General features: G+C 42.4%; 1 protein-coding gene across 1 annotated transcript in view; it reads left to right on the forward strand.

Moving 5' to 3' along the window:
• Positions 1-1,689: 1,689 nt before the first annotated feature.
• Positions 1,690-14,287, forward strand: part of B4GALT5 (beta-1,4-galactosyltransferase 5) — a gene marked incomplete at its 5' end in the record, with an annotated part of 19,120 nt that continues 6,522 nt past the window's right edge. Inside the window, 7 exons of the mRNA XM_019509773.1 lie at positions 1,690-1,837; positions 7,588-7,701; positions 9,082-9,206; positions 10,176-10,292; positions 11,401-11,588; positions 11,889-12,011; positions 12,873-12,974. Of these exons, the coding sequence (XP_019365318.1) occupies positions 1,690-1,837; positions 7,588-7,701; positions 9,082-9,206; positions 10,176-10,292; positions 11,401-11,588; positions 11,889-12,011; positions 12,873-12,974 (917 nt within the window). The remainder of the gene's footprint in view (positions 1,838-7,587; positions 7,702-9,081; positions 9,207-10,175; positions 10,293-11,400; positions 11,589-11,888; positions 12,012-12,872; positions 12,975-14,287) is intronic.

Raw genomic sequence — 14,287 nt, forward strand, 5'->3', positions numbered from 1 at the left:
GCATTGAAAATGCAACTGCTTATACCCAAATAGTTATCTCACTTCAGAGCAGAGCCTTGCACTCTGATTCCAATACAGTGCCCTTGGGTAACCTACCTAACCTGTGTTCTCAGTGACCCAGAAGGCGCATAATGAACAGCAGACTTTCTAGTGCTGACGTGTTAGTCTTTCTCCTGCAACAGGCTCTCCCCTTTGATAGAAGACCAGTGCCTGCTGTTTGCATTCCTAGCAGTACTCTTTCTGTCCAGCGGCTCTTTATTCTGAATTCTGCAAGGGTCTCGCTTCTACTGAACAAAGCCACCTTGTTTTACTCTCCCTTGGTAAATGTTTTTTCTTTCCTTTAACTGTTTACTTGATTTCCTCTTGATCATTTACCAGTGCAGGATTGAACTCTCTGGTTGTGTTGTTTTTTTTCTCTCCACTTCATTCTAAAGACTGAATTACAAACATTTTAAATTTAACTAGAATTGTGATACATCCTGGCAGAAGAGGAAAGGAAGCTCTGACACATGGCAAGATGGGCCATGAATTTCTTGCAGTTCAGAAGAAATGGATTAAAAGGAAGGGGCGTGTAACAAATAGCTTTTGCATAGTGATTTGTTCTCCCAATACTGCACAACAGCTTGGCAGAAACGTAAATGGGCTGGCAGTTCCCTGATTCTGAGAAGTAAAATAAAAGGATTTGGAGCAGGAGGAAGACTTGCAGTAGGAAAAAAATCTTATCACTCTGGCTGTTGGGCAACAAGGAAAAAGTCTCTCTTGATAAAGCAGTGCCCATCTAGGGAAGCATTCTTTTAGCTGATTAGAGCAGGAGAGGGAAGATTTCTCTAAAAGCAGAGCTGGCACTGTAAGGTTAAGAGACTTCCTCCAACCTATGTATTCTGACACTATAGAGGTGAGACCTTTGCTTAGTGCCAAATAACACTCAGGTTGTTGCACCCTCTTCTCAGTGACCGTTTCAGGGATGAGTGGAATGACATAATATAAATATTGACTATGGCAAGGGACAACTGTTAATGTGCGAGACAGAGGGTACACATAAGCAAATATTAAGAAAACTTTGCTGAAACAAAAACCCATAAAGCTTTTTCCCAATGGAAGTAGGAAACTTGTCAGTATGAATGCTTAGATGTAAACTGGCTGCTTGGAAGGCTATAATATAGCACTGTTGTAGACACCTTTGAGCTATAACTTTAGTTCACTGACTAACGCATTGTGTGAGGGTGAGTTTGAAGGCTATATGAAAATGAAATTAATTCTATCTTCATGCAGTGATTTCTTGGTAACCATGTCACAGGAGAGCTTCTATTCAGAAATCCTATTAATTTACCCCCTAGTCCTCACTTAAAGTACTCTTGATATTTGTTGGTTTACTTGAAAACCTCACAGAATGATATTGGACGCTAGCAGGAAATGCAACCTCTCAAAATGTAGTATGGTCCTGGGTTAACAGGAGTAAGAGTATAAATCCTTTTTGTTCTCAGATACATTTCAAAATGTCCCTTGGACGTCATCTTCTCAAATAATGCGTGACGTTTCCTGTCCCTTGCAGGGTAACCTCGGCATGATGTTCTCTAGAGAACATCTTGGCAAGAGGAAATTGAAGTAAAGCACAACCAAATGGCTCTAAAAAGGCTTGATGATTTAAATTTTGCTTTTGAAAGAAGTTGCTGCTAATTTTGATATTTTTTTTCTATTGCAGTGAACACCTACCTCTTCATGATGCAAGCCCAAGGCATCATGATTCGTGAAAACATGAGAACAATAGGAGCTCAGGTGTATGAGCAGGTAGTCCGTAGCGCGTATGCCAAGAGGAACAGCAGCGTAAATGACTCAGGTACATTTTTAGTAATTAAGTAACTTTGATTAGTGTTTCCCTTAGCATTGGAAAATGAGTCAGTTCAAACCATTTTTCTGGAAGGAGCTGAATATATATGGGTCAGTACAAAACAGGGGAGGATATTATTTTCCTTTTTCTGTGCGGTCTTTTCGTCAGATTCCTCTAGTAATTTGGGGGTATTTACCAAATCCAAAATGACTGTTATCCTTCTGCTTTCCAGGGATGTACAAGTAACATATGCACCCTGAAAAATTATTTTGTTTTCTTGTAGGACTAACGCAACAACCCATTTTCAAAACCTCTGCTTTCAGACTTTGTCCACATGCATGTCTGGCTTGATTTTTAAACCTGACTAGGCATGCTCATAAGTGCTTAAATAAGACACTGGTCCAGGTACACAGAAAAACATGTACTTACAAGTTTCACTGCGTTACGTGTAAGAAGAACATAAATACGTCGTTGAAGTTCAGCCAGAAGTAGAAGAAGAACTTGGAATAGAATTGGGGATTCCGACTATAACAAGCCCCTATCTTTAATTACTAAACTAATTATAATGGGAGTGCTGGTTTGGCAACTTTGGGCATCTGAACACTACGCTAATAGGTAGTTTGAATATAAAAGGTTACATCAACTTATACCGTGGCCAGTGAGCCAAATTGGATTAAGTTTTTCCTACTTCCCATGTTTGTGTCATTGCAAGACAAAACTTTAATAGTTGATCCAGGTTCAGCAATATGGAGTTGGAGGTACTGACGTCGTTTCATATGTCAACTCTTGTAATTCCATTATGACATGACCCTTTCTATACATTCCCGTTCTTTCTCCTCCACCTCTTTTGCAGGTATTAGCCATGTCTACTCTAGGAAGTTTGTAGTAAAGTTATATCAAGCCTTTGCTAGGGAAGACAGGGTACAGCAAACAGTTACTTATAATGGAGAGATCAAGGCATTTTTTTCCTATAACTGAAACAAGGCAAGGCAAGGTGACACTACTGTGTAAACTGATTTTCCACTGAAACTGCCCTTCTCACTGTTGACACGTGAGTGAGTCATTATTTCCTAAGACTTTAGCTATGTTCTAACATTATGCTGGAGTAGGTGTTAGTGCATTTCAGCCAAGCTTGACAGCTCTGAGGAGGAAGCCTTGAAGTACTTTCTGGGTTTCAGTAGTGAGGACAAATGAGGGAAGAGGTTTTTTTGAGACAAGTTTCCTTATGAGCAAAAACCGAGGTCCTCCCTCAGCTTAATCTTTTGAAATCTCTGGAATTTCTGTGAGGTCTAAGACGTCACACCATTTCTAAGGCTCTGGCACCCTATGGTTAGATTGACTGCTATAAATAGAGGAGTGAAAGTCCTCAGATGCCCCCAAGTGAATTCCCTTGTCACATAGGTTGTCTCATCTGCCTAATTTAAAAGTTAACCTTGATTTGTCAACTCAATCCATTCACTCCATTTTTAAGTTTCATAAAAAAGTTGCTTTAATCTATTTTCAAACTTGTGGGAGTTTAAACCGTGGTTAGAAGGCAAAGAAATAAAATGAACTGCCCCCTTTTTCTTGCTCACTTCATGTCATGTTAAAGGCCTACACATTTTCTTATAGACATATGGGTTATGCCTTTCATTAGCTGCGTATTTGCATCTTTCCAGGATGAGCACTGAATTTTTTTGAAACGGGTGTAAATCTTCACAATAATTCCTCTCCTTTGTAGCTATTTTATTATTCTTAGGAGGCAAGAATATTGACATTGGTGTCATTGGCATTTGAGTTAATATCCACTAAAGTGAATGAGGCTGTTCAAAGCTTAGACCTGTTGCCTAGGGAGATCTGTCTGCCTTCCCAAACAGAGACAGGGCCATCACTTTTTATTCTAAGACACACTTCTTTGACTTTGACCCTGCTGATATAGCTGTACAGCACACTGTATGTAAATAACATTGATTTAAAAAAACACAATATCTTCATACAAACTTCCCTTGGGAAGAGGAAGGAAGGGAAAAAAAAGTATACATGACAGATGCTGGTCATATCAATACACTTCTGGAAGGCATTTGATAGCATTGTGATAAGGGCCCAAATATATAATTGAATTAGGGTCGCCATAGTCCTATAGAATTCTGATAGACTTCAGATGTACATTTCAGATTGCACCACCACATTAACTGTCAGTCTCCCTAACTTTTTGCTTGGGATGGCATAATTTTAAACAGATGCTGTGCCAGGTTGTTTCATAATAAAGGATGCAATGCAGCTTAGTGCTGAAGCAGGAAACCTGGAAGGCCAGGCATACTGTGATCTTCGCAGAGTTGTATGTGCCTGCACTAAATTTCTTGCCTCCAACATGCTTCCTTTGCTTCAACAACTCTTGCTTATTTACAAAGCACTCCCTCCTCACTGTCCAGAGCAAGCTGTTGTTCTTCAGTAATGGGTACTAAATTTTAAGTCCCTTTTTAAATGAACTACAGCTTCTGCTTATATGTTGGCAAGCACAAAATGCAATACTTATCAATGTGAGGCCACAAGTGCAGAGAGGACATCATACAGCAGCACAATATATCTGTAGAGAGCCAAGCTGGGTGTTGCAAGACAGAGCACGTAGTACACGCACTATTTTAATGGTAATTTGTTTATTTAAATTTGATCAGAGTAATACCACACACCCAAGATAGGCACTAAAATGCTGGTCTTTTGGTGTTCATTTGCAAGTCCATTGTGGGCTCTCTTGCTCTCTCGTTTTGAATAAGATGGGGTAATACTTGCACCATCTAACGGATGAACTGAACTAACGACACTGGATGCCACATATTAACCTAAGGAAGGAAACTGAAATACTGGAAGGGGAATGGTGGGTTAGCACAAAGTGGCTTGGTTTGGTTTCTAACCATTTTAAGTCCACACGCAGAGAACCTGCTTCAAATGATTGGGTTTTTTTTTTCTTTTTTTTCCCCCCTTTAAATAACTTGTCACATTTGCTTCTTTTCCTAAAGAGTCATTCTCATTTGTTAAAACCTAAACATGTTTGGTTGCAACCAAATATAACCTTTTGTATTTTAACTAACAAGGAGAATATATCACACCTACCTATGCTTATTTGAATAATTATCATCTTAAACTACGTTGATTCAGATTTACCCGTTACACTTTTATTAGAAAATAATTTTTTTTTATTTATTGGATTTTTGTTAGTCTGGGATGGGAACTAGAATATGTTTTTGTTGGACAAAATACTTTGCATGTGCTGGATATATAGGGAAAGTAAATGCAAAACTTGGCTTGATATGCTAAAAACTGATTTACTAAACATACCTAGAGAATTGACAATTTGAAAATCTGGTCCACAGTGATCAAAAACAAAGATATTTGCATTCTTATAGATGGAGATAGGTGACCTACTGGGATTTCAGAAGTTCTTAAGCAGACTGGATACCTCAAGTCTATTTGCTTTTAGTAGGAGCTGTTTTACCCTTTAGAAATTCCACTAAGCTGCCTTTCTCCTTCTGTAAGTGTATACATCCTTTTGAGGATCTGTCCCCACAACTTCCAAGTTCATGGCCTGTCTTGCTTTCTTGCAGTCTCTCAATAAAAACCAGGTGGAAGAGGGGGAGAAAAATCTTTCTTGCCTTTTCAACTCCCAGTTTGAACTAGTATAAACAAAGAAAATATTTTTCTCTGCAACTGAAACCCAAAATAATTAAAGGGAAAGTTTTCCTGCATAAGAGAAACTGAAGTGTTTAGTTTGAAAGAATGTAAACACTAGCTTTACTGTAAAGACTGAAAATAATAGAAATATTTAAAGAAGTACATATCACTGAGGGCCCTGGCACATGCAATTAAAATTTTATCGCTCTTTAAATAGTAACACAGCCACATATTGAAGCGAATTTATAGTGTGATGATAATACAGCAAACACGCCACAAAGATATTACACTTATAATGTGTAAAGTCTTTGTGGCTTGTCTGTATCATGCCTTAAATTGAACATGTGGCATGTCAGGACTAACCTGTAACAGATCCTGATGTTCATCTGAGCATTGAGATCTGGCATGGGGCAACCAAGGTGCAGCTGTGTGATTGGGCTGGGGACAGCATGGGCTCCTGGTCTCAGCAGTCCCACCCAATCCCCAGAGGCAGATTGGGGGAGGGGGGAGGTGCTGTGGGCTTGACATCAGGAAATGTATCCTCAGTCTCAGGCTCAATGCACCCTGGGCCTTTAAAAAGCAGGCGTGCAGCTGGGAGCCTCAACTGCATGCCTACTTTTTAAGTTCCAGGAGCACCTGTGGAAGACACAACTGGGGAGCCAGGAGTTCTCAGCTCCCCATACCTCGCATTGTGGGTCCTGGTACATGAGGAGCTTTAAAGAGTGTACCTGCAGCTGAGTTGCAGGCATGCCTTTTAAAACTTTCTTGGTGCTCAGACCTAAACCATGGGGAGAGGTAACCTGGTCTGTGGCACCCAGACAGCTTTAAGGAATGCACCAAGGCAGCTTCACCACCAGGGACTTTCAGACTCCATGCCCAGTAGCTGTAGCTAGATTGTTGTGGCCTGGGGGATCAGAGGCTCCTGGTGAGGTCTGAAATCCCCACCAGAGGAAGCCCTTCAGACTGGACCTGGGGCTGTCCCAGCCAGGGCTAAGTCAACTGATTTGTCAGCTCACTGCACTGGTGACTCAAACTGGCCTGGGGCTGGGAGCAACAACAAGTTGACTGTCAGCTCCAGCCCTAGATTACACCTGAGTCTGTTAGAGTCCCTGGTGCAGTCCCAGAGGCCAGAGCTGACAGTCAGCTAATTGTCAGCTGTGGCTGGACCTGTGGGCACTTATTTCAACTTGCCAGTGTCAGGAGTGAGGGTTGCGAAGTCCCTGCCTCTCCCCACTTCAGTTCAGTCTCACAGGCTTTAAATGCTGCATGTGCTGCATTTAAAGCCTGTGAGACTGAACTGAAGTGGCCCTAGCTGTCCCTGGCCCCACTTCTCTGTACCCCTGCCTTTAAGTCTCCCCATGTACAACCCATATGGGCTTCACTGATTTAAAACCCAGAGGCTGCCTACTTCCAACCTGTCCCCTTGTCAGGAAGGGGAGAAGGCAGGCTGTCAAGTAATGGGCTTCTCTAAGGGTAGGGGTGGGCCAAGGAGCAGCCCTGTAGTGCCCCCTGGCTGGAGAGCTCTTCAATCCGGGGGCCAGAATGCACATGTGCTTCAGCTCCTGGGATATTTTTCTACTGAGTCTCCTGTATGTGCCCTTGTTAGGAAAGGAGTGCTCCAGGGACGGTTTTTTGCCTTTCAGCCTCCCTTCTGCAGTCGTTGGAAGTCTACAAAGTATTAGCAGAAACTTACCTGTCCTGGCTAACCTGCATCAGCCCAGTTTGTCTATTAAAGACTTCAGTAGAAAATCATTTAATAAATTGGAAGCCACAAGGGGCCCTTGTGATGGTTTAGTCTGAGTTCCTGCATATCATCGCCCAGATGCCTGCTCCACAGGTTTTAGTCACAGCTATTCTGCTATGAAGAAATGTTTGGGATTGTCCCTACGATTCTACCCCCTACAGTGCTCATCTGTTGGGCTGGCCAGGTCAAGGAGATTGTGATACTTCAAGGAACAAATTTTTTGTGAGACTGCATCACAAACTGTAGGCAGTTTCCCATTGATGCCTTGTCCATGTGCAGTAACCAGCTGAATGGGTTTGTTAGCAATTGAATATTGGAGATAGCTGTAAGATTAAAAGCTCAAGCAGCTTTTTGTTTCCCCCCCCAGATTATCCTCTTGATTTGAATCACAATGAAACCTTCCTGCAAACCACAACTTTTCTTCCTGAAGATTTTACCTACTTTCCAAACCATACCTGTCCCGAGAGACTCCCTTCTATGAGTGAGTAGTGCTGTGACTTGTCTTCCCTTCCTTCCCTGCAACCCATGCTTCCCTTCCTTCTGGTTGCAGCCCATCAAATACCTGTTTCCTCTGAGCGGGAGGTAGGAGGGGAATAGGGGGAAGATACCTTCTTGTTACAGACTTTGTGGTATAAACTGTAGTCTTTGGGAGTTTGGCAGTCATGTTGATTATATTATTCCTGGCTCCCAGACACCACACACTTTACTTACATGCTCCAGAGCCTGGTTGGTCTGTTCCTGCAGATTCTTGTATTGTGCATTCTAGTACCACTCTTTACCTACAGATTTATTATATATTGTACCTCTTACATTTAACTGTCAGGAAGGGTGGGAATGAGGAATGAATAGGTATGCTGTTCTGCAAGTGCAAATGTCTCTCCTTGGAAATTTGTTGTTTACCAGATCCCAGAAATCAAGCTCTATGTCTGAGACACTTTTCCCTGTAAACCAATAGCCCATCAGTTGACAAACTGAAACAAGAGAGTGATTGTGCAACATGAATCAGTGAAAAGATTCAATACCTCACTGCTCCATTGGGACATTTAACAGCAGCTGTAAGATGACAGAAGTGTTTGCTCCCTTACTTCTTTCTGCTGTGGCTACTGCTGTGCTTTCCAGCTTGGATTAGTCCCAGAAACAGTGGAATACAATGAATTGGGCCACTGAGCTATCCTCTAATTAAACTAACTTTGAATTTCACTGAGCAACTCTCTTCCTTGGCCTGTGGCTAAAAATTAGTGGCTAAGCTGAAGAAACACAGGGGGTGGAAAGTCACAGAGTAAAGTAGGGCTCAGTGATAAGTAGGGCTCATCAAAAATTCTCCCCTAAAACTGGTTTTGAACAGAAGATTGGGGTTTTTTTGTTTTTTTTGTTTGTTTTTTTTTTTAAGAAGCCAAAGCTTACTTTTTTGAGAGAAGCATCTGTTTCTGCTAAGGACTTTTCTTTTTTGCTCTGATTTGGAATCCTACTGCAGTTCCTCATGTTCCCATTTGGTATAGGACAAGCCCCCTATTCAGGCATCTCTCATGATAAACTGTGACCACAGACCTTCTGTGATGTAATACCTCCCCTAAGGATGAAGACCTTGGAGATGATGTCTGAGTAGGAGACAGGCTGCAGAGATGAATGGAAGCATGAGACACTCTCGCAGGATTTCCTCATCAAATTTTTTTTAAATGTTTGGCAGGGAAATAGTTGCTTTGCAAGCAGCTTTACTAACAAGCAAAGGAAAAGGAAGTAGACAGAACACACGGGTAGGGTAGAAGCCAAGAGATCAAATTAGTCAAGAAGCCAGAGATGCGTGTTCCTGTCCAAATGAGAGCATTTGCCTTTCTTACACTTCTTTCCATTGTGTGCACAGAGGGTCCAGTTGATGTAAATATGAGTGAAATTACAATGGAAGATATCCATCAAGTATTCTCGAAAGACCCTTCCATCAAGCAAGGAGGCCATTGGAAACCTAATGACTGCCTGCCTCGTTGGAAGGTAAACTATACTTGGAGCAGTCATGTGCCACTGTGAATGTGCCACCATTTCTCAGTACAAGAGAGTGCAAAATGAAAGTTTTTGATATCATGTCAATCCAGTGGATATCTTTCTAGCAGTTGCAAAGAACTTACCAAGAACTGTTCTTTGTTTTACATTTGGCCTTTCCCTTGGGTTATATTAATAAGGAGTACAAGGATGCCTGTAACAGGCCTGAAATATGCTGATGAAAACAGCCAAAGGCTTCCTCAGTGACTGACTGGTTCAGTATCTAGTTTTTTGTAAGAACTTCTGAGGCTACCAGTGGCTTGTGGAATCTGTCTACTCCAGTAATTCAAATGTGTATCACAACTGATAGTTGCTGAAAGGTGTTGCCTGTTGATGACAAGTAATGGTTCATGTGCAGTGAATTACTTGGTCTCATTCCTAGCTGACAGGTGTCCAGATCACTAAGACCACCTCTGCTTTGGGGCATTAATTGTTCCAGGAAGACGGTATGACCTGGGACTTGTACGTTACTGCTAGATGGGCTCCCTGATGTACAGGGTTGGCAGTGTGCTAGAGATGACTTTTGTCATGGCTCATGCTCTGATTCCCTAGTGGGAGACTATTTCAGTCTCCAGTGCTGTCAGTGTCAGTTATCACCAGCAGTTGGAAAGGGTGTAATCCTCCAGGCAGTAAGTGCTTTTTAAAGCCAAAGCCCTAAAATCCACAAAGCAAAGGAGATGTGTGAGGGGATGGGGAGTGCCCCAGCATGCTGCACAGTGCATTAAAGGAACTGTCTCGGCATCTTGAGAAAAGAGTTAGATGATAGCCCTTTTGTAACGCCGCTATCTATGTTGGGTGGATGTAGGTAACAATACTCATGGCATCAGACACAGACAATGCCTTGGGCTGGTGGTATGTAGGTCACTAAAGGACAGCTGCTTTCCAGTGATAGTATTAATTATCTGCTTGCCTTTTCTTTAGGTGGCAATCCTGATCCCATTCCGCAATCGTTATGAGCATCTTCCAGTTCTCTTTAGGCACCTTATTCCAATGCTTCAGAGCCAACGTTTACAGTTTGCGTTCTATATCATCGAGCAAGTAAGTGATCCACTTCCTGTAGATACCCACATTTTTCCAGGCTAGTATTTTGCCAGTGGAAATAACCATTAGAACAAGAAGCTTGTTTTTGTATCTTTTTCCCTGGGCTCTAGTATGCAGCAACAAGTTGACTCCTTTTTCATTGTAGGCATTGTGTAATAATGGTAAATGCTCAAGTTGTGTCCCGAGTGTGCCTTATTTATCACTTGCAGATCTTATGCCACAGGCTTTCAAAGGTTTCTGGCTAATATTGCTTGGTATGTGTAACCAGGCCTTTCTTAACACAATGCCATGGGAATGGCATATTGGTCTGGAACACCTGAATGGGTTTGGCTCCATGTAGTACAGGAAAGATTTGATTAATGAAGATCGAAATTGAATTAATTGTGATGGGGAAATGATTTCCAAATCGCAAGCCACTCAAACTACCTACCTTTTGTTAATCCTTACCACATGTTTCAAAACCCACCTGTCCTTCCTCTTTTGGGGAAAAAGCGGGTAGAGAGAGAAGATGATCAGAACTTTTTTGTAACTCAGCTGTAGAAAGCTGCTTGTAGCATGGCTTTGGTAGACCTGTACTTTTCTTTGTTATAGTAGCCACCGCCTTTGAGAGAGCGGGCTAGAGAAATTAAAACCATCTTTTTAGCCTTTCCACGCACACTTGAATAAAGACCTGTTCTCTACATGTAACGTTGAGAATTTATACAGTAAAACCTGGATCATTTGCATCCTCCTTGCCTTACATTGCCAAATTAATTTCAGTCTTCTCAGCTGTTTGCTGCAGCTCTGACTTTAGTGAACACTGTTTCTCTAATCAGCTGGAGTTCAGAGTGATCCTATACAGTTGATCAGAGAGGCAGCACCCTTTGGAGGTAAAAGGGCTTTAGTATCTATTTGCTGTGGCTCTGCACAGCCCCAGAATATTGAAAACCCTGTTTTTTGAGGGTGTTTTATGTATTTGATTTGTATGCCACATTCCTCCTAAAAGGCTCAGGGGGGCTTATGATGAGCCCATGAAGGGCTCGGGTTTACTGCACCACACTTCGTATAGATGCTGAAAAGTGCATTATATTTTGGTACTCCTCTGAGAAATAACTCCATTTCCTAGGCTGGTAACCAACCTTTTAACCGTGCCATGCTCTTCAATGTCGGCTTCCGGGAAGCAATGAAGGACTTGGACTGGGATTGTCTCATCTTCCACGATGTGGACCACATACCAGAAAATGACCGTAACTATTATGGATGTGGACAGATGCCAAGACACTTTGCAGCCAAGCTGGATAAATATATGTATCTGTAAGTACCAGTGTTCCTCTTTGGTACAGTTCCCCCCTTGGTACAGTCCCCCCTTGGCAGTGCTGCCTCTTAAAAGGGAAGAGGGTCAAATTCAAGTTGGTTTAGAGTTTTTGCACAAGGGACACAAGCCACTCCCACTAAGGCAGAGGGAAACAAGCGTACCCATGGCTTGGTTTAGTTAATCTCTGTCCAGATATCCTGATAGGATGGGAATAGGCAATGGCCTCAGTCCTGAACTGTGACAAATTATGTTCCCAATAAGCTTGACTAACTCTTTTTCTCTCTCTCTCTTTTATTTAGGCTACCCTACAATGAGTTCTTTGGAGGAGTGAGTGGCTTAACAGTGGTACAGTTCCAGAAAATTAATGGCTTCCCCAATGCATTCTGGGGCTGGGGTGGAGAAGATGATGACCTTTGGAACAGGTACTGTTGTGCATCTTGGCTTGAGTCCACTTTCTGAGGAATAGCGGGGTGGGCAGGGTGTTGTACAGATATAATATTGTATAATACTCTAGGTATTTGTGGGGCAAATTCTGTGCTACAACCTGTTGTTGTCTGGCCTAACAATGGAATATACTGCCGCATGGGTTGGGGACATAGCTACTGGGTGTACAGTACATGCTTCCAGCTTCTTGACAATTAGACTTCTTGGGGCTGTGCCTACCTCTGCTCTAAAGTAAGCCAAAGACAAGCAGTTGATTTTTGCCTACTGTTTTGGACTGCTTCTGAGCCTGCTTACTTAAACTGTCAGCCTTAAGCAAGTTCAGAAGTCTCCAGCCTCTGTCCTCTGCTAGAGAGGAGGGACATATAATTTTGTGAAGGGAAGTATCCCCTCCTTCTCTTTTCTCCAGGCAATGCTGATTGTGCGCTTGATTTCATATCTCTTTCAGCTGGAACTGGGGTGATTGCACTACTTTAAGATGCCTAAATAAATGGGTACCTTGCTTTAGTGAATTCAGCCTGCTAACACAAAACTGATCCGAGGCTAATAAAGTGAGGGAGCATTGGTTATTGTCGTAGGGAACCTGTGAAATTGTTGGCTTTCGGCTTTGCCATAGAAATTAAGTTGTTGCTCAGCTGAACTTCTTGACTAAAACTTGGTATATTGAAAATAGCACAAGTTGCCTGAAGCTTAAACTCGTTCCAATATTCCCATTTCATTTTGCTAGTGAATGGATGTGCACACTCACTACAGACAATAAGTTTATTGTGGATCATGATTTATTCTGTGTTGGTAATGACGTTGGAGCAAATGCAACAGTCAGCTTTATCTTTGTAATGCAGAGTGCAATATGCAGGCTACACAGTGACTCGACCAGAAGGAGACACAGGGAAATACAAGTCAATTCCACACCATCATCGAGGTGAAGTGCAGTTCTTAGGAAGGCAAGTGAAATTGTATTATGTGGCATTGTGTATATCTGATCCTGTGCGATTCCAAAGCACTTCACAAATTGTCATTTGTACAGGGGGTGATACCCATTTTAGGACTGAACAAGGCACAAAGTTACTACAAAACAGTCTCAGCCCAGGAAGGGAAATTGTAAGCTTTAGTGCCATTCCTACACGGGATGAGCGCAAGGTATCACTTTCCAAACTAGAATTCAGCTGGGGCATTTAATACCCTGGACTCAATGGATACAAAATCCTGACTTTTGTGACTGCTTTTCCAAACTCTCAACCAAAAAATTTGCATTTCCAGCCAACCCACCTGTTGTCTGTTTACAACTAACAAGCTATATTCTGAGAGGAGAGATGGTTTTACATTCTGGGGAAAGAATGCTAATTACTAATGAGGTGGTAATTAATATCATATACTGAAGCTACCCTTGTTCTTCCTTGAAAGTTTCTCATACAGACATTGAACAAGGCCAGCCCTGCTTAGCTTGCAGCCAAGATTATGAAAGGATTAATTGATTTTAGTGTTATGCTTATTGCAGCAACCTCTGTTTCCATTTTACCCCTAGACTGCCTGCATTTTCAGAGTCTTCTGAATTTGCATTGTGAGCACAACTTCAGCTGCAAAGCAACATCTTCTGTAACATGCATTCTGTTTAAAGTCACTGTCCATATGTATTTCATTGTTGGCACGCATGTCCTACATGCGTGTTTGAGTAGCTGTGTCCAAGAGAGTTGTGCCTGTACCCTGTAGCCCTCTGCAGATCCTTCTTCACCTGGAACTCTGAGTTGGAAACCTGTAGTTCCCACCTCTTTGTAGCAGGCTTACAAAGACCCTGCAAGGTACAGATCTCCTGGATTTACCACCTGCCCTTCTTTTGAGGCAGTTGTTCCTATCAATGATAGATGCTCCAAGTACCCCTCTTATGTAGGAAAAGTGCATACACCACAGAAGTTCTCTTGTGTGTTGGACCCCAAAATCATAGTTTCATAGTTTCATAGATTAAGGGTCGGAAGGGACCTAGTAGATCTTCTAGCCCGACCCCCCCGCCAGGGCGGGAGAACAACAAAACCCCAAAAACAAGAAACGGGACTCAAATGAGTCCAGCCAGGTAGGAATCCAGCCTCTTCTTAAAGACCCCCAGGGTAGGGGCCAGCACCACTTCCCTTGGAAGTTGGTTCCAGCTCCTAGCCGCCCTAACTGTGAAGTAGTTTTTGCGGATGTCCAATCTATACCTCCTCTCCATCAACTTGTGCCCATTACTCCTTGTTATGCCAGCGGGCGCTAGGGGAAACAGCGT

The sequence above is a fragment of the Gavialis gangeticus genome, unplaced genomic scaffold (genome assembly GCF_001723915.1).
Source record: "Gavialis gangeticus isolate Ggan-Ray unplaced genomic scaffold, GavGan_comp1, whole genome shotgun sequence".
NCBI classification, from domain to species: domain Eukaryota; kingdom Metazoa; phylum Chordata; order Crocodylia; family Gavialidae; genus Gavialis; species Gavialis gangeticus.